At 39.9% G+C, this 22,214-nt stretch overlaps 1 protein-coding gene across 4 annotated transcripts; it reads left to right on the forward strand.

Moving 5' to 3' along the window:
• The first annotated feature begins 1,800 nt into the window (after positions 1 to 1,800).
• On the forward strand, positions 1,801 to 21,348 carry LOC146304573 (SLAIN motif-containing protein 1-like). Of its 4 annotated transcripts, XM_084713643.1 has the most exons (10): positions 1,801 to 2,395; positions 6,393 to 6,529; positions 11,399 to 11,542; positions 12,215 to 12,328; positions 14,091 to 14,240; positions 15,842 to 16,207; positions 17,807 to 17,818; positions 18,651 to 18,800; positions 18,903 to 19,242; positions 20,201 to 21,348. In XM_084713643.1, the coding sequence occupies exons 1-10, from the start codon at positions 1,962 to 1,964 to the stop codon at positions 20,274 to 20,276; spliced, it is 1,923 nt and encodes a 640-aa protein (XP_084569769.1). In that variant the 5' UTR covers positions 1,801 to 1,961; the 3' UTR covers positions 20,277 to 21,348. The 4 variants fall into 4 exon arrangements, with proteins under 4 accessions (XP_084569769.1, XP_084569770.1, XP_084569771.1 ...); XM_084713644.1 differs by lacking the exon at positions 17,807 to 17,818; XM_084713645.1 differs by lacking the exon at positions 12,215 to 12,328.
• Positions 21,349 to 22,214: the final 866 nt, after the last annotated feature.

Here is a 22,214-nt window from a genome sequence, read left to right on the forward strand (position 1 = left end):
GCAGTGAGCCTCTTCAGCCACCAGATGGAGCTGTGTGTCAAGAAATAAATGAAAATGTTGACTATATTTATCAGTATATAAAACAATAAATAATGTTTTTCACATAAAAATATGCTTGCTTGGTATTTTTTGTGTTTTTATTCTTTTGCTCTAATCGTTTTACATTTAGGTCACCAGGACACACAGCCACACATTTGGGAAAATAATGCTTGATGAATTAAACTTTATTGATCCCACACTGGGGAAATGACTTGTTAAAGCAACTCATGGATTTCAAAATACAGGTACAACAAGTTAGTAATAAGTGAAACTAGAAATAAAGTAAGAATAAAAACAATAAACTGTAAATGCAACTGCAATTTTCACTTACACAGATATATGGATAATTGTACAGGACAATTGCACACATGGTGTGTAGCATTATACTGTTATATTAAAAATATGAATGATATTTCCTTGTAAAATGGGTAATTGTGCAGGATTCATCGGAAAGTCATAAGAGTTTCACAGTATAAATAGATATTTTGTTTCCTTACAAGTGCTGAAACTCACTGAAAACACTTCTGCTTTGATTTTCCATTAAGTACTTAAAACAGCTTGAAATTGTCAGTGCATCACTTTCATAATAAATCACAACCTGACAGAATAGTTTGCATTTTAGATAAAGAAATAAAATAAGTCAGACTGGCTCAGCTGGGTTATATAGGATGCCAAGTCTCCATTTTGAAACATTAAACTTGTTGTGTTTTCCTGATGTTGCACAATAATGTGATGAAGAAATTAAATAATAATTTTGATGATATAAATATGTAATTTAGCACCGCTGTGTGGTGCTGAAAAAGCTTAAAAATGCTTGAAAAGTGTCTGCATTTGACTTTGGAAAAGACAAAGGAATAGCTGTATGTATATAGAAATATCAATTAATTTAACTACTTAAAAATATATGAATTGATAATTAATCAAAAGTCAAGCAATGGCAGTACTTGCGCCTCATTTGACATTGTTTTTCCTTGCAGAAAAAAGGAAATACTAGAAAAAATGAGTGGAAAAGTGTGTTTTGTATCTAATTAATTATTAATGATTAATCATTTGTTAACATTTTCTCATCTACTGGTTAAGGAAAATGCATATGTGTATGATATAATGTGAATTTATATTAAATAAAAAGTGTAATAAATAAAGTATAACAAAAGTAAAAGTAAATTCATCGTAATATAATACCTATAATATTACTAAATGATATACAACCTGAGATTTAAAAAAAAAAAAAAAATAGTGTAAAGTAGCTGTATGTTATAAGTGGCTGAAGATTTATTTTTGCAACTAAATGTTGCTTTAACATTTTTTTTTAACACTAAACTTTTCCAAATTGCTCTCAAACTCGTTTTCCACTTCATGTAATAACCACGTTTGGTCACAAGATGTCACCAAATACAAATAAATATTGAACAGGCGCTGCTGCTAATTAAAGTTAAAACAGTTTTATCAGCTCAGAACAATTAGGTCATCGATTAAATTGATTGTTGATTGATAAGAAAACAATATATGATGCAGTTTATGTGCTTGAAACAAAAAGAAATACGTTGAAACATATATCAATGTTTTGTTTTTTAATTAATGTGTAGGAGGTAAAATAATGGTTAAAAATACATGCCATTTGGAATTTTGCCCACAGTTTAGTCTGACAGGTGCACAGGTGCCTGGATTCAGGCTTGTGGGTGAGGAGGAAGGCGGAGGCTGGGGTGTGTGGTGGTGTAGGGGTGGAGTCACATATTGTCTCCCATTGGGTGACGCTCCAGACAGACGTACTAGACAGATTACTACCGCTCGCAGAATACAGATATCAGTGTGAGGGCGACGGGTGAGCCCTACCTGTCCTCCATTTCTCATCCACGGTGGAGGCGGAGGGGTAGCGGCTGAAATAACGTTTTCTTTCCCCCTCCTCTGTGTGTTCTGGTCCGATGGAGGCAGCCGTGCTGAACCCCGCGATGATGACCGAGGTGGACTGCAACAGCAACACCCTGAACGCCGAGCTGGAGGTGAAGAAGCTGCAGGAGCTGGTGCGGAAGCTGGAGCGGCAGAACGAGCAGCTGCGGACCCGGGCGGGCGGCTGCACCGTGGGCCCGCATGTGCTGCCTCCGGCCCCGGCGTACGGAGGGTACTGCCTCCCCAGCCCGCTGCCCACGCTGCTCTGCCAGTCGTCCTTGGGGTCGTTCTCGCCCCCGGAGGAGCCTTTCGACTATTTCCTCCCGCACGCGGGCGGGGACGCAGCGGCCGGTGCTGCTGCTGCTGCTGCGGGGGAGGCGGAGGACGGAGCCGAGCCGTCGGTTCTGGACGAGCTGGAACTTTTGGACTTGAATTCTCTGTCCTGCTCGGATGAGTCTGATGAAACATGGTAACTGCTCACTATTTCTTTCAATTGCCAACCATTTGTTGCTTTTTGCACTCGCTTTAAGTCATGCAAAGGCCACATGTGTGATTTCTGTGATTATTCCGTCATTGTTTCTGGATAACCGGCCTGTCCATCCTCCTGCAAAGCCGAGACAAAGCACAGCACCTTGGGAGTGAATTAGGCAGCAGAGAGGGGAGGCCTGCACCAAGCTGCCATTCCTCCTCTGTGCAGGAGACACATCCATCTCCAAGTACCATTTTCTGGGTTTTGCATCAGTGTCACACAAGAAATCAATCAGCAGAAACTCAAAGTGTTTGTGGCATCCTTTAAAACAATTTCCTTGATGTAGTGTGGCTGTTTTCCTTCAATTTATTAAAGATGGCTAGCAGGAAAACACTCAAATCATATGGCAGCCCATTTCTGCCAGTAAAAGGAAAATAATATCCCTTTGGTAAGTGATAACTGTGAGATAAAAAGCCTCAAATTTGAGTTATTAGGTGTGATGTTAAAAATCAGATAGAAAATTCATAATCATGAGATAAAACATCATAATTATTTAACAAAAAAGCAGATTTTGTGCAAGAAAAGTTGAAATTATAAGAGTCACAAATGTGACATAAAAAGTCAAAATGATCATAAGTCACAAGTGGGATAGAAAGTCATAAAGTCCTATTTATGAGATGAAAATAAAAACATCAAACTATGAGATATTAGGTACAAGATTAAAAATCAGTTGAGATTCAAATAAAAATGTCCTGATTATGTATGACGTAGAAAGTCATAATTATGCGATTATAAAGTGAAAATTGTAAGATAAAACTTACCATGACAATATTGTTTTTCTTTTAGTGGCAGAAAATGGATCTGATGATCATGACTTGTTATTTATTGTCTTCTTCTACTAAAAAAAGGTTGTAGTTGCTGTTTGAGGTTGTTGCAAAGACACTTCATCAAAATCAGGAGCCGAAATTTTGCTGATTTTGTTGTAACTTGCGGCGTGAACAGTCAACAGGAAACCACTGCAACTAATATCTGTTTTCATTAGTGACGAATTGATTTTGCCTTTTCAGTTAATCAATAAGGTGTCTATTAGAAGTGGTCTTTCAAACCCTAAACCATAACGGTGTTAGTACCACAATTTCCCCCCGAGATATGCGGCGGTTTTGCTTAAATTTCTTTAAAAAACTGTCAGAAAACACTCAAATCCTAGTCTGAATCCTCATGACTTGACACTCTTTGTCTTCTTCTACTGAAAAAGACATTTGAGGTTGTTGCAAAGAGACCAAATCAAAATGAGGAACTGAAATTTTGCTGATGTTGTTGCTGCTCGCAGGGCGAACTGACAACAGGAAGCTGACAGCTTTTGTTGCAAACATCAATCATATGTCTACAAAGAGACACAAAACCACCACAAAGATAAACATGAGCACAAAGAGATAAAACTACCACTAAAAAAAAAAGACAAAGAAAATGACCACGAGAAAAAAGAGACAAAAAACTGTCATGACAAGAAACCGTCTCTTTCAGTGTGTGTGTACTCCTGGACAGGGGTGGGGGGGCTTTTACATGCCTGTCTCAAAGTCCATCCATGGTTGCAACAAAGTTGTGTTTTCATCGCTAACTAATTGATTTTGCCTTTTCAGCTGATCAATACATTGTTTATTAGAAGAGATCTTACTAGAACCCAAACTGATGTCTTCAAATAGCTTTTTTTTAAACATTTTTAAACCTGATGAAAACCAGTAGATAATTATCAAAACAGGAAGTGATTAATCATGTTATCCTTTGTCAACAGACAAACTGAGATAAGATAACATGGATGTTTATGGGCTTTGATTTGCACTCCAGTTGCCAGTTTGTTTTGGAGAAGTGTGGATTCTACGTTTTGACCATTAAGGAGGCCATCTGTAATATTTTGTCAACGTCATTTACATCAGTGAGTTTAGAGTGAAGAGTAAAGCAGAAACACAGGAGATCAAAAGAGTGACTGATTCTGCACTGCAGCACAGGCAGATTAAAGGGATCACCCTTTTTTCCCTTCTGTTTTTTTTTAAGTGGGGTTGTATGAGGTACTTATCTCTAGTCAGTGTGTTACCTACAGTAGATGGCGGTCACTATGCCTTCAGTTTGCAGAAGCAGCACGAGTATCATATTTAAAAAAAAAATTAATATCACTTTAAGTCTACACTATATGTAGAATGTTTTCACTGTTATATTTTGCCGTCAGACAGCCTTGTGTGACTGGAAACCACCATTTTATAAACCAAATGTTGCTCTCTCAGTAGCATAAACTTTGTTTTTAACATAATACTATGTAAACTTTACACCTTGTTTAGCCAGAAATGTGTAAACTTTACATTTTAATCCAGAAATATATCAACTTTATACCCTTTTTAGGCAAAAATCTATAAACTTTATTTTTCACAGAAATATGTCAAGTTTGCATTTCTTAAACAGAAATACACAAACTTCACATTGTTTTTAGCCAGAAATGTATAAACATTACGTTTTTTTTACATAAAAATATGTAAACTTTGTATTTTTACATGGAAATATGTATATTTTACACGTTTTCAAAGAAATATGTACAATTTACACGTTCTAGCCAGAAGTGTATAAATGTTATGTTTATTACACAGAAATATTTAAATGCTTTTCTTTACACATAATTATGTAAACTTTACAATCTCAACTTTACTTGACAATTTGTTTTACAAAAACATGTGACAGCAATATGTAAACTAAAATATACATCTTTGCTCTCCAATAACATGTAAACTGTACTTGTGCTGCTTGTACAAACTGGGGATATGCTGATCACCATCTATCTTGATACAGGGACTACAGGGTGTACCTCATACACCCCCACTTAAAAAAAACTATCCCTTTAATGTTTTATTCAGTGTTTTCATATTTCAGGCATGTCCCCTCCTGCCTGTGTCTAGGAATAGTAGCTGAGGTGTGTTTGTCCGCTTCAGGTCAGACCCTCACCTGATGCTGGCGAAGGTTTTAATCTATAATTCAGCTCCCTCCATGTTCGCCCGCAGAGCGAAACCACGGCGGAGTAGTTCAGGCCTGTCAGAATAATCTGATCCACTCCATTTGAACAGAGCAGCTCCTCTTCCTCACATCTAAAAAGCTTAGCGTCACCTTAAGCCAGGGGGAGAGATTTTTTCCCGACTCGGGAGGAGATGAGTTGGTGACACAAAGGAAAGATGGAGTCTGAATCGTGATCTGTCAGGGACCACATAGGGAGATAGTCTCAACGGAGTATTGTTATAATACCTTCATAACTGTCATTTATAATGTGAAAAAGAACAATGGCACCTGTTACTCTGGTGATTGTTTGTTTCATTTTCAACGCGTCTTCTCCAGGGCTGCAACTAACAGTTATTTTCAGGATCGACTGCAGATTATTTTCACAATTACTGCACTGTTTATTCTATAAAATGCCAAAAAATGTAAAAAAATGGTTATCACAATTGCCAAAATCCCAAGTCAAATTCCCTCATTTGTCCAACAAACAGTCCAAAACACAGAGACTCTTTGTCTACTATCATAAATGACAAAGAAAATCACCAAAAACTCATATTTAAGAACCAGGAAACAGCAAATGTTTGAGATCTTTGCTTGAAAAATGACTGAAACAATTAAGTTATCAAAATAGTTGGCAACTAATTCTGTCAGTCGTCTCATCAAATAATTAACTGATCGTTGCAGCTCTAGAAGAAAGAGCTTAGTCTCGTTAGTGAAATGTCTGAACAACTATTGGATGTATTGCAATAATGATTAATTCTCATCAACCTCTGCCGTAATTGTGTTTAGTGCTAAGTAGCTAATGTTACCATATATTTAGATGTCCAAGCATGGTAATCATTATACCTGCTAAACATCCACAAGTTAGCCTGCATGCTGTTGTTAGCATTTAGCTCAAAGCAAGGCTGAACACTCTATAATGTTGAGTTTTCATAAATGGTACATTGTCTGTGTCTATTTCTAGGTTGTACGTGTCATCAAAAGCTAAAGAGTCCACAGATGACTCCATCACACCTCTGCAGTGGTGCCGGCAGGGTCTGGAGTCCCCCAAATCAGAGGTGGAGGCCGCCCGGCGATCGCTGTCCCTCCGACTGGAACAAGGTACGAGACGACAGATTGTCTGAGCGAGCGGAAAGAAAATGACTTTGATTAGCCCCGCAGGGAGGTTTAGTTGTACAGCAGAAGAGCAGACAGTGCACAACGAGAGACGTGCAGACGGACCACATGCCTCTCACTGTTGTCGGAGAGTGTTAAATTAAATGCTTCTGTGCATCATCACATGGCTCTGCGTGAGAAATGAGCTCAGTCAGTGTTATCACACCTTGGATTTGTTACCAAACGAGCACAGTTCAGACTACTGCAAGAACATACAGCTACACAGAAAATCCACTTTCCTCTCTGTGTTAGAGATGACAAACCTTAATTATCTGAACATTCAAAAAACATGCAAGGGCGCTGAAATAACATGTTTGCTTCTTTTTTTTTTCCAAGCGAATGATCTAAAGATAGTTCTGTGCAAAATCTGCACAAATGTTCAGTTCTTTTTTGGAGCTAATAATGTAAAATATAAGACAAAAACAAGGGCTGACCTAACGTCGAAGCTCTGAGTGCTTGGTTCCATTTGACAAGCTTTGTCTGAGGTGATTTTATGCAACTAGACACTGGTTCACAGAGCAGCTGTTGGTCTCTCTAACTGCTGAACGGCCAGCAATAAAAGGCAAAATTGTTGGGTTGTCATTCCAAGACATAGAAGTCAACTTTTCGGTGGTTTGCATCCCATTTACACCCGGTATTAAAATGTGGTCTGTTTCTGGATACGTCACCCAGATTGCTGTACGGACTGTGTTTACACCTACCTGAGATCTCAACACAATGGAAGCCAGACTAATTCCAGATGTGGTCTTGCAGATCTGATCGTAGCGTTAACACCTTGCATTAACATGCAACATTTCCAAATACAGATAAAAACAGCATGCTGAAGCTGTCTTGAATATTCATTCTGTTGTTTACATCCCAGTATCTCTTAACTGGCTGCACATCTGGGTCACTAACCACAGTGATATCTGTGCAAAGTAAAGTTAAACAGCTGTGTTTCTGTGTGTGTGTGTGTGTGTGTGTGTGTGTGTGTGTGTGGATGTTTGTGGGAGTTTCTTACTGTCTAGTGAACGATGCTGAAACGTCAGTGTGGAGTTCAGCTGGAGTTCAGTCTGGGGGTGTTTCTAATTTCAGATTTGTCACTTTTCCTGTCATATTATGCAGTAGAAGAGTATTTTATAGACAACATGTCATCTTAACCATTCTAGGCCTAACTGGAATCATTACACGGCTCTTTAGGGGTTATTAGAATGTTACGTTAGTCCTCTTTTTTATTTTCATGAGATGTCTTTTATTCACCCACAGTTTTTACTTCTTTAGTCAAACACTACAGACTAAACCAAACGCTAAGGCAGAAGATTAGTTTGCAGAGTGCTGTTCTCCTCCGGGCTATTTTAAAATTGATGTACACAGCTTTTAGGTGTCTTGCCAAAAACACTGGAGCGCACTGACTCACACAACACAAATGCCGGCCAAGAAAAAGTGCTAAATTGTTGCTCGTCTAGACTTTATTCCTCAGTGCTCTCGTCTTGGGAAGGAAGCAGTCTGTCAGCTGAAATGAACTTCATTTTCTTGAGTTTCAGACAGATCGCTGGGTAGATCACCTGTTTAGGTCTGTATTGGTGATGTTACTGGCTTTTACTATGGTGAATGTTCTCAAAATCATATTAAAATGAGATTGAACTACAACACATATTAGTAAATAACAGATAAACATTTTGTCACTGTTCTCAGCTTGTCTTTATATCGTCAAAGTTTAGTCAGTCTTTTGGAGGCTTTTGGCCATCATTTGCATATAGAAAAACAGTAAAAGCTGTCATAGTTGTGGGTGTTAATTTGCATTTTTGTTAAGCAAACTATCTAGTCGGTGTAGGAAAGTAACTAAATGCACCTAAACGAGAACTCTGCTGATTTAGCACTGCACTCCTATGACATTTTTGGACTCAGAAAGGACAGTTTTCTTTAAAAAAAAAAAAAGATTAAATTGATGCATCACAGTTAGACAAATCATCTTTTTTACTCCACATACTTTTCTTTCTTTTCTTGAGGTGCTTTAGGCTAGTAACAGCCATTGTAGTAAGACCTGTAAACAGACTCTGATGTGTAAAATCAAGTTCCCCTTTAAGTTTATTTTATGTTTCTTCATACTTTAGAGCATCTAAAAACAATTATTATTGTAGAGTAAGTCTACTGATTATATTTCTTGATTAAATCATCAGGCTTATTTGGCAATAATATTGTTTTTATTGCACATTGCTTTATTGTTTTGTGCATTTGTGTTGTCCAAATTACTGATTTCTAGCAAAGTATAATTAAGAGCTACTAATTATTAGAGCATGACTGGTCCTGGATTTTTGGGGCAGCGCTACTGCAACCACAAAGGGTAAGAATTCACATTTGTGCTGTGTGCATTTTTCAGAGGCTCTATTAATCGTGGCCAATTAGGATGATAGTGAGGATGGCTCTGTAATAGCTGAATTCCTATCCTATGATAAGTTAAGATCTTTTCTTAAATGCAGTTGGGAAACTTGTTCCTGTAATACCAAAAATCCTAAATGACAAGGTGCCAAGTAATAATGAAAAGTGACAATAAACAGTTTGAACCAGGATCACCTTCCTCACTTCCCTGTGACTAATGGGACTCAGCAGGATGGTGAACCTTACAGGCTATAATCCATCCAGCGTCCACCTCATAGCATTAAGCAGATCAGGCCTCGATCACCTGACCTGCATGGAACTTAATTATATCGTGCAACAACAGGGGAAGAGGAAGCAGAAGCAACACTGAACAACAAGTAACATTTGAGGAAGTAAAACAGGAAGAGCAGACGCTGAGCCTCCTTAAAAACAAATCAGCAGAATATCTGGGAGAAAAAAAAATCAAGAAAATGGACCTGTGTCTCTTGTTTTGAGTTCAGCGTTGTCATGGTTACCAATCGACTTTTTAAAAATAGACTTCCCGTCTTGAGCTTATCAACAGCCGACCTGGAAAAATCAGACCAGGGATATCAGTCCAGATGCTGAATAACCCCTTGTCTGGTGGATGAGTGTCTTTGCAGACTCGGTGTGTGTGCGTGTGTGGAGGCAGTGGAGCAGAGGGCTGCGTGTGAAGTGTGAATGGAGGCGACAGCTCCCACGGCCTCAGCCGAACAGGCAGCTTAACACCCCGGAGCCTTTAATGAGAGGAGATGGCGCTCGCCTCACCTGCGTGGGCGCGCCGGTGTCTGTGTGCCGCTCGGCCTTCCCACACTTCCACAGTTAACTCATTATCTGCAGCGTTTTCAGAGAAATGCGTCTGTGCTGGACTGCTCTTTTGCTTCAGTCCCCGGCCAGTTCATGAAAGCATCTACATTTGCTGTAATTGAATATCTTCCAGTGTGGTGTAGGCTCTCCATACACTAAGTTCATGAAAAAAAGGGCATATTATTTGCACAGGCCTTCTCATTTTACTGTCCTATGATAACAAAATCAGACCAGATTTTTTTGGACTGAGCCAGCCTCACACAGACATGAGTGCTATCAACTCTCTTGGACACAATCTGTGGACACACACCAAATGTGTTGGATGGGGTTGAGGTCAAGAGTCTGTGCAGGAAAATAAAATTCCTCCACACTAAACTGGGGAAAGCATGCCTCCATAGACATTATATCATGTTATTTAATTGTCTAGCGTCCACATACTTATGTCAATCTCTGATACAGCCGTGTGTAGCAGTATCTGGGTCACAGTAGTCGACCTCTGACTTGGCTCAGTCCTGTGAAGTTGCACCAGCTGTGCAGCTTGTTGCATCAGAGGCGGTGTGAAGTGAACCTCCTTCCCTCTACGATGCTAATGGTCCTCTGCTGGAGCGGCGGAGGAAAGCCTCCCACCAGCTTGGCCCTGCTATCTCTCTCTCTCTCTCCGCCTGAGGTTGAGTACAGTCAAATGGAGAGCTGTTGCCGTGGCAACCGTTTACATGAAAGGAACGCAGCCCCCCCTCTTGATAGCTAAGTGGCTTATATTCACATTGACAGGTAACAGAGAGAAATCCTCTCCCTGAATCTTTAATAAGAGATGCACAATGCAGCACATTTTTATTCATCTTTGTTCCCACAATGCTTCAGTACTCAAATCAGAGGTGCTTCAAACAAGTTGAAGTTTCTTCTCTACATCTATGAATAGTACCGAGGTGTGTGTGTGTGTGTGTGTCTGAGACACTCAGCACCAGGTACAGCTGCAGTGTATGAGCAGCTCTGTTGTGTTGAACACAGCTTTGTTGTTGTGGAGCTGTTGAATAGAGTAGCTGGTGACAGTCACAGTGCTGCTGGTGAGGTAACCGCCGCACAGTGCTGCCCTCTCCTCAGTGTCTGTGTGTCACGTATGAATATTTTTGTATTCGCATTATTGTTGTTGGAGCCAGTTTGTAGTTCGGGATCTTTGAGGTGAGAAAAGGGTCTATTCTGAGGTTTATTTTAGGACTTGTGTACATATTCTGAATAAAAGGTTGAGTTAGTCCTGTACTGGTGATGGGTAAGGATTAGGGCTCAACAAGTAATATGGCCTACTGCAGGAGGTGCAATATTAATGGCAAACTGTGTGTCAAAATACAATTTTAAACTCGAAAAAATTGCAGTTCCTGCAGAAACATTAGAATGTTTTTTGTAGCTTAAAATCTGTAGAACTAGTAGTCAATAGAATATAATATGTAAGATTAAACTGCAAAACATTGAAAATATTTATTAGGTATTAGTACTTCGTCTTGAGTAAAGGATCTTAATCCTTTTCTCATTGATTGGGTACCTTGGTATTTAATACACACTAATCATATATAAATGTTTTTTTTTAATGGTGATACCTCTGCTTGTCTTCTCTTCTCCTGCTCCTCCCCTCCTCAGTCTCCAGGTGGCGTAGCTCCCTGTCCAGCCCCTCCCCCTCCTCCTCCCCCGGCCCGCCTCTGAGTCGGGTGGCCGGAGTGTCGCCCATCAGTGCTTCCCCTTCAGCCAAACCCTGCTCCACCCCACAGTCGTCTGAAAGACATGGTAACCACACAACATTCACATGTCTAATATAGATGATGTCTGAGGTTTAAAGGGATAGTTTGGATTTTTTTTAAGTGGTGTTGCATGGGGTACTAATTCACAGTGTGTTAACTACAGTAGATGGAGTATTCTATAGATATTTTCACTGCTTTGCTTCACCGTCAGGCAGTCTTTTATGACAGTAAATCACTATTATATAAGCCAAATATCACTCTTCATACTCAACCAGGCCCCATCTGCAAAATCAGCAATTTTACTAGAGGTTTTACTCTGATGCTGCCTTGATCAGTCAGTTTGTTTGTGTTACTGTGTGACTTCGGTGACTCCGAACTAATGTGTTAAAATACCAAAGTCACCCGACAAAATGCACAAATTAACTGTTCAAGGTAGCAGCAGATGAACAACTCCTGTGTTCTCTGAGGTAAAATTACTGTTTTTGTCAGTGGAGTTTGGTTGAGTGTGAGAGAGTGATATTTAGCTGTTATAATGGTGGTTTCCCATCAGGAAAGGCTGTTGGATGGCCAAGTAAAGTGGTGAAAATATTCAAAATATAGTGTACAACCCCTGAATTAGCCCATTAATCTCTAGTGCAGCTCTAACAAATCAACTTTCAACTTTGACTAAAACAGAGTCGTTTCTGTTTCCACCCTCCTCCTCCCTCCTGTTCCTCAGTTCCGTCCCTCTCCTCCCCGCTCCACCCGGTCCTCCATCGGACGCTGAGTCCTGTAGGGAAGGAGCTCTCCCCTGTAGCTGAGAGGACTCCCACCTTCCTCCCTCACAGCCGCAGTAAGCCTCAGCACCTCTCCTGCCTCATATGGAGCAGAACATAAAACTGAATATGCTTCCCGTAATGAGAATATTAATGCGCAGGTGAAGAAGCTCACTATAGAACTGGGTCAGCCACAAGCTTATTAGATATTATTTCAACTGGAAGTCGTGGGAGTAAAGAGAATATATTTTCACTGCAGCTTCGAGCTACATTTCAGCAGCAGAAATAAATCTGTGCCACAGCCTTTTTGTGCATTATTCGTGATGGAAAAAAACAATGTTCCAGACGCAGCATAGGGCAAAGCTGCAGGGAACAAGAGAGGCCACAATGGAGGACTGTTGGGTCTTTATGTAGCAGCAGAAACTAACTGCCACAGGGGCGCCCTGGCGCCTTTTTAGCCCAGGGCTCAATTCCATGACGGTGCTAATTCAAACAACAGTGTGGCTTTAAAAAGCCTTCTTAGATATGCTGTGTGTTGTTCCAAATATAAAACTCACTTTCATCTATCTGCCCCGTTTTTGTGTCACCAATAAGATGCTATTATTCAGAGCCAAAGATTTTGAGTATTTAAAGCTATTAGAAGGAACTTTCCTGATTTTGCTGATTTTGGAGGCCCCTGTGGACAAAAGTAGCAGTGTTCCACCATAATAACCACAAAATATGTCAAAAATAAAAATTACCAAAATCAAAAAAGTAAAAAAGTAAACTAGCTTATTTCATTGTTAGTTAGCTAGAGCTTTAGTAACATTAGCTAAGATTTGCTAACAATTGCTAACTTAAGATGTGACTCTGTCGCTTTAACAGGAAAAGGAGAAAGTTGATCAAGGCACCAAAGTTTGCTCAACTGTTATTGGAGCATAGAGCAAAAAGGGGCAGGACTCAGGAAGGGTTAATTGCCCCAGTCTTGCAGCCATATTAAAATTTCATATGCTAGCTAGCAACACCTATGTTTACATAGTTTGTTCATGTATAAAATTGTGTACAGTTCGCATTAATCTAAACTTTTGAGTAAAAATTAAATTTCTTATCTCATAAACATGTTTTTTGTTAAAAGTCTGCAGAGGTGAAATGATCCCACTCTTCTTCCACAGGCAGAAAGAATCCCACTGAGGAGAATTTGAGTGTGTTACAATTATCCCTGGTCTCCCCTACTTATCAAATTGAAAAATCCAATTAGAAACAATGTCCAGATTAGAGCATAATCCTGTTTACCTCCCTGCAAAGTGTCTCAATACTGGAGAGACTGTGTCCTCAGTGGAAAGAAGCTGAAGTGAACTACCATTAGCGTTAAGTGAGAAAACATGTTGTTATGTAAAATTTGGGTGAAATATGACCCAAAAATGCTAATAAAGGCTGCAGAAATCTGGCCTGAGTGAGCACATGAGAGCAAAATGTGACAAAAGTAATTAGAATAACACAAATGATGGAAAGGATTATTTTAGAGAGCGGTAATAATGTGCAGATATGAGGAATATCATTAACTGGGGAAAGGTTGTTATAACCTCCGTGATAATATTCCTGCCTCACTGGTGCTTAATAGGCTCTAATTCTCAGAGTTAAGTATCGGCCTCCATTAGTTTGGATCCTTCATCGTTATGTAGAGGACACTCAGAAGACTCTAGGGTGCTTTTCTCATTACAGAGCTGCCCAAACTGTGCCTGTCTGATTTGTTTAACACCTGTGGTTGTGTCACAGACGAGCTGGAAAGGTAAGATGAGATCGAGGGGAAGTTGTTGGTAAACTCGTTTCTCTCAGACTGGGTTTGTTCTCATTTCGAAGGCCGCAGCCTCCGGCGCTCACCCCTGAGTCCCCAGTCGTCCATGGACAGTGACCTCGGCGCCTCAGAGGTGGAGGACGACTCCATCGCCCTGGGATACAAACTGCAAGACCTCACTGACGTCCAAGTTATGGCCCGACTGCAGGAAGAGAGTGAGTTATTGACTAAACATGCAGTATTGTAGCTCTGCCTGTTGAGATGTTACATGCCTAATGACAGTAGTTCCATCCTCCTGCTCCGAGAAATGGTGTATAATTAAAAACAAATTGTAGGGAATCTGGCTCACTGCGCGCTGACTGTATTGTTCCTTATTTTAGATCATTGGTTCCCAAACTGTGGGCCGGAGACATTGCAGAGGAGGCATGAAAATATGGCGTTAATTTAGGGTTGGATAGACCTTTTTTTTCTGGCAGAGACGTGTTTGCAGGGTGCTCGAAGAGCTGGGATGAAGCGTCTTTGTGGTTTAAATAACAACGATGTGCATTGGTTTTGTTTAAAAATTCCTATGCTGCCGTTGTTGCATAGTCCAGCATGGTCCTTTTGCTTTTTATTATTTATTTTTACCTATTTGTTTGACAGGTTTTCAGTAAGATCAGCAAACAGAAGATTCCCATCTTCAAAGTTATCTAAAACTCTTTATAATGAAGCAGGAAAATCAGGAAATGTTGGGATTTCATCAGCAGTAACTTGATATGACTCCTTTCAGCTGTAAGCTACACGAAACAGTAAAATAAAGCAGATAACTGAAAGTACAAACAGCCACACAGGAGAGAAACTAAAATTCAAACCACAGAGTTTCAGTTAGGAGATACAAAAGTACTGAGAGCTGAAGACACACTTTTAAAAACGTCTTTCTCTCTGCTGTCCAGCCCTGACGTGAGTTGAGTTTCAGCTCTCTGGTGCACATCAGACAATCGGAAAAAAAAATAAATCATGAAAGGCAAATTCTCCTGCATTTTTTTCTTTTTTGTTACCAGGGTGACGAGTCTAATATATGATTGGTTGCCTGAAAAAAGGGACCAGCATCCTTCTGAAATGTTCAGAGATTTTCGACTAGAAGCGCTCAGAGGCCGCACAAAAAAAGGGAGGAAGGTTGGCAGACAGGCTCTGCCTCACAGGGAACAACTGAAAACACGCTACTGCTCAGAAAAGAAAAAAAAAAGGCAATGTAGAAACAGGCCCTTACAAATGACTATCAGTCTGATTCATATTTATATTTTCCAACACATTTATAGGCAGAAATAATATTATTTGTGCATTGCATTTTTAATTAACTGACCAGAAACGTTTGTGAAATTGATTGTTCTTGATTTTATTTTAAAAGTACACTTTAAAATTGGCTCATTTTGTTACTTGAGTGTTCTAATCACTTGATAATAGAACAAATGTGCAGAACTGAATAGCACATTTGGTCCAGGTCCTAGACTTAGTTTAATAGCAACATCTGTTTATCTGCATCCAAGCAAAGTTTAGTCTAAATCATTTCAGAGCATTATTTGGAAATTGGATTTCATGTTTCTCTAGTTGTCTCTGTCTTTGTGTGTCTCACTTCTTCTGCTGTCCATTTGTCTCTATTGTTCCCTCCTTTCTAATATTTTAACATGTGACACCAGATCTCAGAGCTCATCGCTACTTCAGCTTCATTAATCCCAGGAGGTGATGATTGTGTCTGTGTGTGTTTGTCCTGTCTGTGTGTGTGTGTGTGTGTGTGTGTTTGTTTTTGCACGCTGGTCCTCATATCTCGCTCCCCCAGGTCTAAGACAGGACTACGCCAGCACGTCATCAGTCCTGGCCAACCGCCGCAGCCAGAGCTTCACCTTCCAGCTCAGCCAGCTCAGCGCCGGCCCCGACCTGGAGGAGGAAGACGAGGAGGACGACGAAGACTACGGCCTCCTGCCCCCACCCCAGCCACGCCTCACCCGCCTTCCGCACTCCCACACCTTCTCCAGCATCCGAGACTGGCGAAGAAGCACAAGTTCCCTGTCCACCCCTCCTTCCACCCCCTCCACCCCTCCTTACCCTTCCGCTGGGTTCGCCTTCCAACCTCAGTCCCAGTCCCTGGGACTGGGATTGGGCAGCCTCAGCGCAGCCGAGCCACAGGGCTTCAGACCAGGATCAGGTGAGACAACACTCTTTTAAAGGGATAGTTTGGATTATTTGATATAGGGTTGTATGAGGTACTTATCCATAGTCAGCTTGCAAGCTACAGTCGACACAGGTTGGCATGACCACAGTTACTAGCGTAGAAGCTAAGCAATGACTTGACCTGGACAGGTCAGCAGATAAAAGTATTTTAGCCACTTAAAAAGGGTCCACCGATTAAAAATAAAAAATCACAACTTTACTCCACTGTCAGAGCGTTTTCCGATGGGAAACTACTGTTATATCACTCTCCCCAAACCAACCAAACTTCATGGGCAAAATCAGTAATTTTACCTCACAGAACAGGTGCATTTCTGGTCTACTGTTGCCCAGATCTGTTTGTTTGTGTTGCTGTGTGACTTTGGTGTTTTAAAAGGATAGTTCAGATTCACCAAAGTCACACAATAACACAAGCAAACTAATAGATTGAGGCAGCAGAAGCCCAACAACTCCTATGTTCTGCAAGGTAAAATTACTTATTTCACCAGTTGAGTCTGGTTGGTTGATATTTGGTTTATATACCAGTGGTTTCCCATCAGAAAAGGCTGTCTGACAGCATGGTACAGTGTTGAAATATAGTTTTTTAGTTGGACTTTTTTTTTTTTAGCTGGTTAAATTATGTTTTGCCACTGATCAGGTGAGAAACACTCTTTTTAACTTTGCTTCTTTTTTCAAGCCTTCTTTTCTCCTGGACTCAAATGAGAATCTGCACAAACTTACAAAAAAAAAAGACTTTTTTGACTTTTTCTTTTCTTTTCTTTTTGTGGAGCATTTAGCAGCGTAAGAGCCAGATATTTTCCTCAGGAGATGGAGGAGACCAAAATGGCGCAAACAGGAATATTTGAGGGAAACACAACTCCAAATGAGAGATTTTTTTTAATTTTCTTTCCAAACCAACCAGAATTCAATAGCAAAATCAATAATTTTACCTCACAGAATAAAAATGAAAACAATCCCTGTCTTTCATACCAGCTTGTCTAGCTGGTCACTGAAAATGTCCTGGAAAATTATCTCTAAAAAGGAGTGGGATTCCTGTGAAACTAAAAATTAGAACACTGAATAAGAAGAACTGATATTGTTAGTTCTTCAGACTTTGACTTAAAGGTAGGAGGTTATGGCTGCCCATCATGTGATAATTTATGTTGTGTTTGTAGCTCGTTCTGTTGCCCCAAATTGGACAAAACTCAATAAATATACTCAGGCACTTCAGTATTGCATTTCTATAAAATTAGATGTGCAAGAGACTGATATAAAAATGAGCAATGATTGCAATCGATGAAGATATCCAAAAGCCCTGGATCCTACACTTCCCATAATGCATCACTTCATACCCATTAAAGAAGTATGTCTTTGGAGACTCCCTTTAGGTTTGTGTCTAAAAAAAAAAAAGATGACATAGAAACATGGTAGCTTTGACCTTGCTAACTTTGAAATATACCACTGTGATTGCTGTCAATCGTACTAATCAGTTATCTCTGTTTATATGTTTTGTGCGTGAAATATTTATGTGTGTATTTGTATATATGTTTATGCTGTTGGCCGTATTGTTTTGGGGAAACTTCGTCATGGCGTCCAGCCGAATTTGAGAGTAAGTCAACATTGTTTTAAACTAAATTCCAAATGAAACTTAACTTCCTAAAACTTTTAATCTCATGAACATTAAACATTTGTTACTGAACATGTATCCAACTTGTCTGTGATTAAAAACACCTACTTTAAACCCATTAATTCATTACTTATAAATGTGTTTTCATCATTTTTCCCATTTTGAGGCGTATCCCGCCTTATTTAGTCATCCATTGACGCCCCGGACTGACCCACACCGATGTTCTCACCGCTTAATAATAACCCTGTCTAAGCCTCTTGTACAACCGCTCTTAAAGCTCTCAGATTGGCGTGTGTTTCCGTTCTGAGAAGAGAGAGAGTTTGATTGGATTAAGAGTTTGGAGTGTATATCTGACTGAGGGGGCTGGAAACGCTTGTTACGGTAAAGGAGATCACGGCCAGCTTTATGAGCTGTCTTATGGGAAGGAGTCGTAAAAAGAACAGGCATGACCAACAGCGCACACATATATTGTATTTATTTGTATCTCGAGACTTGTTTATTGTTTGTGATTTAGGACAGTGATATAGGGTTTTTTTTTGTGTTTCTTGGCACACCTCAAGTCAAAATTCTGTTATTTAAAAAAAAAGCCAGAATGTATTTTCGCAACGACCCCGTTCCTCGACATTTTACCACTGTTATAATTCTACTGATTGACGCACCTACATATTAAGGCTTATTATTTCTGGACTTATACTTTACTTTGTATATTTCCAATAAATAAATTCATAGGAAATCAACAAAAAATCAGCCCTAGTGCATCTTTTAGCTTCATTTATATTCATTTGTGTGGGTTTTTTCTCTCTGTCCCTGTTAGATAAGCTGCGGAGGAGCATGCCTAACCTTGTCAGAGCTCCCAGCATGCCCAGTGTGCCCATTCCAACCAATCCTAGCGCTTCCCCTTGTTTGCTTCGTAACAGCCAGAGTTTTGATTCGTCCAGTGGTCTGGCTCGACTGCAGTCCTCCAGTAAGACACCAGTTCTCTTGTTTCAGTGCTGTTCTTTTTTGGATTTAAGTTTATCATTCTGCAGAAAGATCTCTAATTTTGGCTTCCTTTTCCCACCACCAGTCCCCTCCCCCGGCCAGCTACAGAACAGGGTCCAGAGCGTCGGAAACTTCACCTCATTGTCACGACAACCACTGAAAGCCACCGCCTACGTCAGTCCCACCATCAAGGGCTCGGCGTCGATGCCGACCTCCGCCAGCCTCCAGTCTCTGAGCAGCAGCAGCAGCAGCAGTGGGGCTAACGGCGGGGTAGGCAGTGGGATCCCTCTGCTCAGTAAACCAGCTGGTGGGGGGACTCCCACTTCCACCCCAGCCACTCCCCGCAGCGGCCTGCCCCGCCCCGCCTCCTTTGTTGGCACCACAAGCTCCACCCCCCGAAGCAAGGTGGCCCAACCAGCACGAAGGTAAACCCCTCTTCATAAAAAATAACCTTATTACTGGATTAAATATTAATATTAATTCTTGTAAGGGCAGGGTTTTTTGGCAGTAAGCAGTCAGTGCATCAGTTCACATTTACTAAAAGGTCACAGAGTGATTTTGTAACAGCAAAGTGGAGAAAAAGCAGCACTACTATTAAAATTTGAGGTTATTCAGTACAGATTATAGTGTAATATATATTTTAAGATGTTCCCCAATTTCAGGTAAAATTTAATTTTTATTAAATCATGACTTAACTTTAAATTATGTTGCACACAGCTTTAAAACAAGCTTAAACTTAAGTAATATTAGATTTAAACCTCCCTTTGAACTTCAGCTTAGTTTTTACTTTAAACTGACATTACATCTAATTCTGTTGTGCCAAAACTTTAAACTGAAACTGTAAAATGTGTGTTCTTGAAAGGCAGAGAACTGTAAAGCAATGCTTTTTAAAGCCACAGCAACATCTAGTGGTTGTTTTTGAGCTTAACATACCTAAACTGGGAGATACTAAGATGGCTTAAATAAAACACTGGAATAGTAAAAAAAAAAAAAAAAAAAAAAGAAAAGAAAAAACAACAAACAACTAATTATTATTACTAATAATATCAAATATCAGTCACCCAAATTACATAATTTGCTACATAAAACAATTTTATTGTGAAATAATGCACTGACTCTTGATAAATGCAATTGTTATGTTGCTTCACTGGTCTATCTACATGTTTTTTTTAGTGATTTAATATTATAGATGAAATCTTTAATTTCTAGCAATATTTAGTTTGACTATTTGTTTATTTGACTATTCTTCAGTGGTTGTTGGTTTGATGACAAAACAGATGCAAATCAGTTGGTACAAAACAAATCCATATATCCATATAATGTTGTTTAAGCATGTTCAGTTTTACTAAAATAACTGACCGGTGTCTTTGTTGTTTTCCTCAGTTTACTGACGCCTCCAAAGAGCTTGTCCACCCTCAGTGCCCTTCGTGACAGCACCTGGAGAGACGGCTGCTACTGATGAACTGGTGCAGTAGTGCAGTGGCACCCCGCTGGCTGGGGGGTAACTCACTACACCTCAACAGAAAAAGGGGGACATTTTGAATGGGTCTGACCAAAAAGCAACTGTTTAGTTGACCTTAAATCTGAGATCCTGCATAGAATAATTCAGTGTCACCACGGTCGAGGGTCTGAACATGAACTGATCTCTCATGCCATCCATTCAATTCTATGCAGAATTTCTTCGGGGAAGGCGGGTTGCGTTTTTCTGGATTTGAGTGAATGCATGTCAGGTTTCATTTTACTGACAACTTGATACTCATCGACTGAGTTTGGTCCGTGCCAAGGGGGAGTTGTTCCCTGTTGCTCTTGTGCAATAAAACCACTGTCTGTAGGATACCAGTAATACTAACCTGCTAAAGAGGGCTGCCAGTTTTTATGAAATGAGTCTCACAATACTGTATTTATTTATATATTTATTTTGAATAAAGTTTTCTGACTAATCAGGTGTTTTCCCTCTGGCAACAAGCGCCAATGATGCTGCTAAAATTTAATTAGTCCCTGTTCGTTTGGGCACATTTGGTCTAATTTTTACAAGGAAGACATTAAAGTATGTATTCGTGTACAAAGCTAACTATTAAGTGTCCACACATACATATATATATTGATGCAATATTATTGAATTTTAAATGTGAATCTTGACCAAAAGGAAAACTGTCTGAATGTGTTTACAAAGTTGTCTCAACATGGCATCACAAACCTTTGTGCATATTAACACTTTAAATTGTTCAATGACCTGCAAGGGATCTGTTCTTGTTGCACTTTGTATAAACCTACTGATATTTTTATGTTCTGTTTACTAATGTTTGCACTTCTTTTACATTTTATCTTCTGGATTTAGGGGAAAAACAGTGAATTAAATGTTTTGGGGAGATTTCACAGTTCTACACGGCATAATGTAGCACTCTTTGTTTGTAATATTTGACTTGTGTTTTTAAATGACCGTTAACATACTTCACATTTCACAAATTCACTTTTGTTACTGTGATGGACTGAATGAGTGAAACATTTTAATAAAACACAATTAAAGATGACTTTGTCTGAGCTACTTAATTTTGAATATAAACATGCTGATTTAACTTTTTTTTTTTTTTTCGAATAATCAACACAATTTTGAGACCTGCAAATGGACTTCAAGCAGTGGGAGTAGTATCAGAGGCTGGTTTAATGTTGCCACCTTGTGGTAGAATTTCAAACAGCTCAGTATGTTTTTAATACAAATTGAACCATCAACCTTGGGACAATGTGCCCTCAAGTCTAACTGAACTGTAATAGACCTGGCTGGGACTCAGCAGACTTCTGCTTATATGGAATTTACATGACTGTGGTAGACTTGGTAGACTAAGTATACTTGGTAGGAGCGCCTGCACGGTTATGGACAGCAGTCATGTCAATAGCACGTCAGCAGAAGTCTGCTGAGGTCCCACCAATTGTACAGAGTCTATCAAAGTTAAGTAAATTCTGGCCAGCAGGAGTGGGTGGTGAGCTTGCATGAGCCCAATGGTTAGATTCCAGGGTGCACTGTACTGTTTTGTAGGGCTTCTGATTTTTTCTTTTGGACATCAGCTTTCAAAGTTCATGCTCTCTCACCTTTTAAGAAAGCGGTTTGGGAGTCAGAGGTTGCAGGTTCGAACCTTATGCGACTTGGTAACTTTTGAAATTCAGAGTCCAAAGAAAAAAGAGAAAACCTCTGAGAACCAAGAGCCGACTGACTGACACTATAGCTCACCTTTTAAGAAAGCGCTTTGGGAGTCAGAAGTCGCAGGTTCGAACCTTATGCGACTCGGTGACTTTTGAAATTCAGAGTCCAAAGAAAAAAGAGAAAAGCTCTGAGAACCAAAAGCTGACCGACCAACCCAATAGCTCACCTTTTAAGAAAGCGGTTTGAAAGCGTGAGGTC

The sequence above is a fragment of the Lutjanus erythropterus genome, chromosome 24, assembly GCF_056507025.1.
Source record: "Lutjanus erythropterus isolate fLutEry1 chromosome 24, fLutEry1.hap2, whole genome shotgun sequence".
In the NCBI taxonomy this organism is placed as follows: Eukaryota; Metazoa; Chordata; class Actinopteri; order Lutjaniformes; family Lutjanidae; genus Lutjanus; species Lutjanus erythropterus.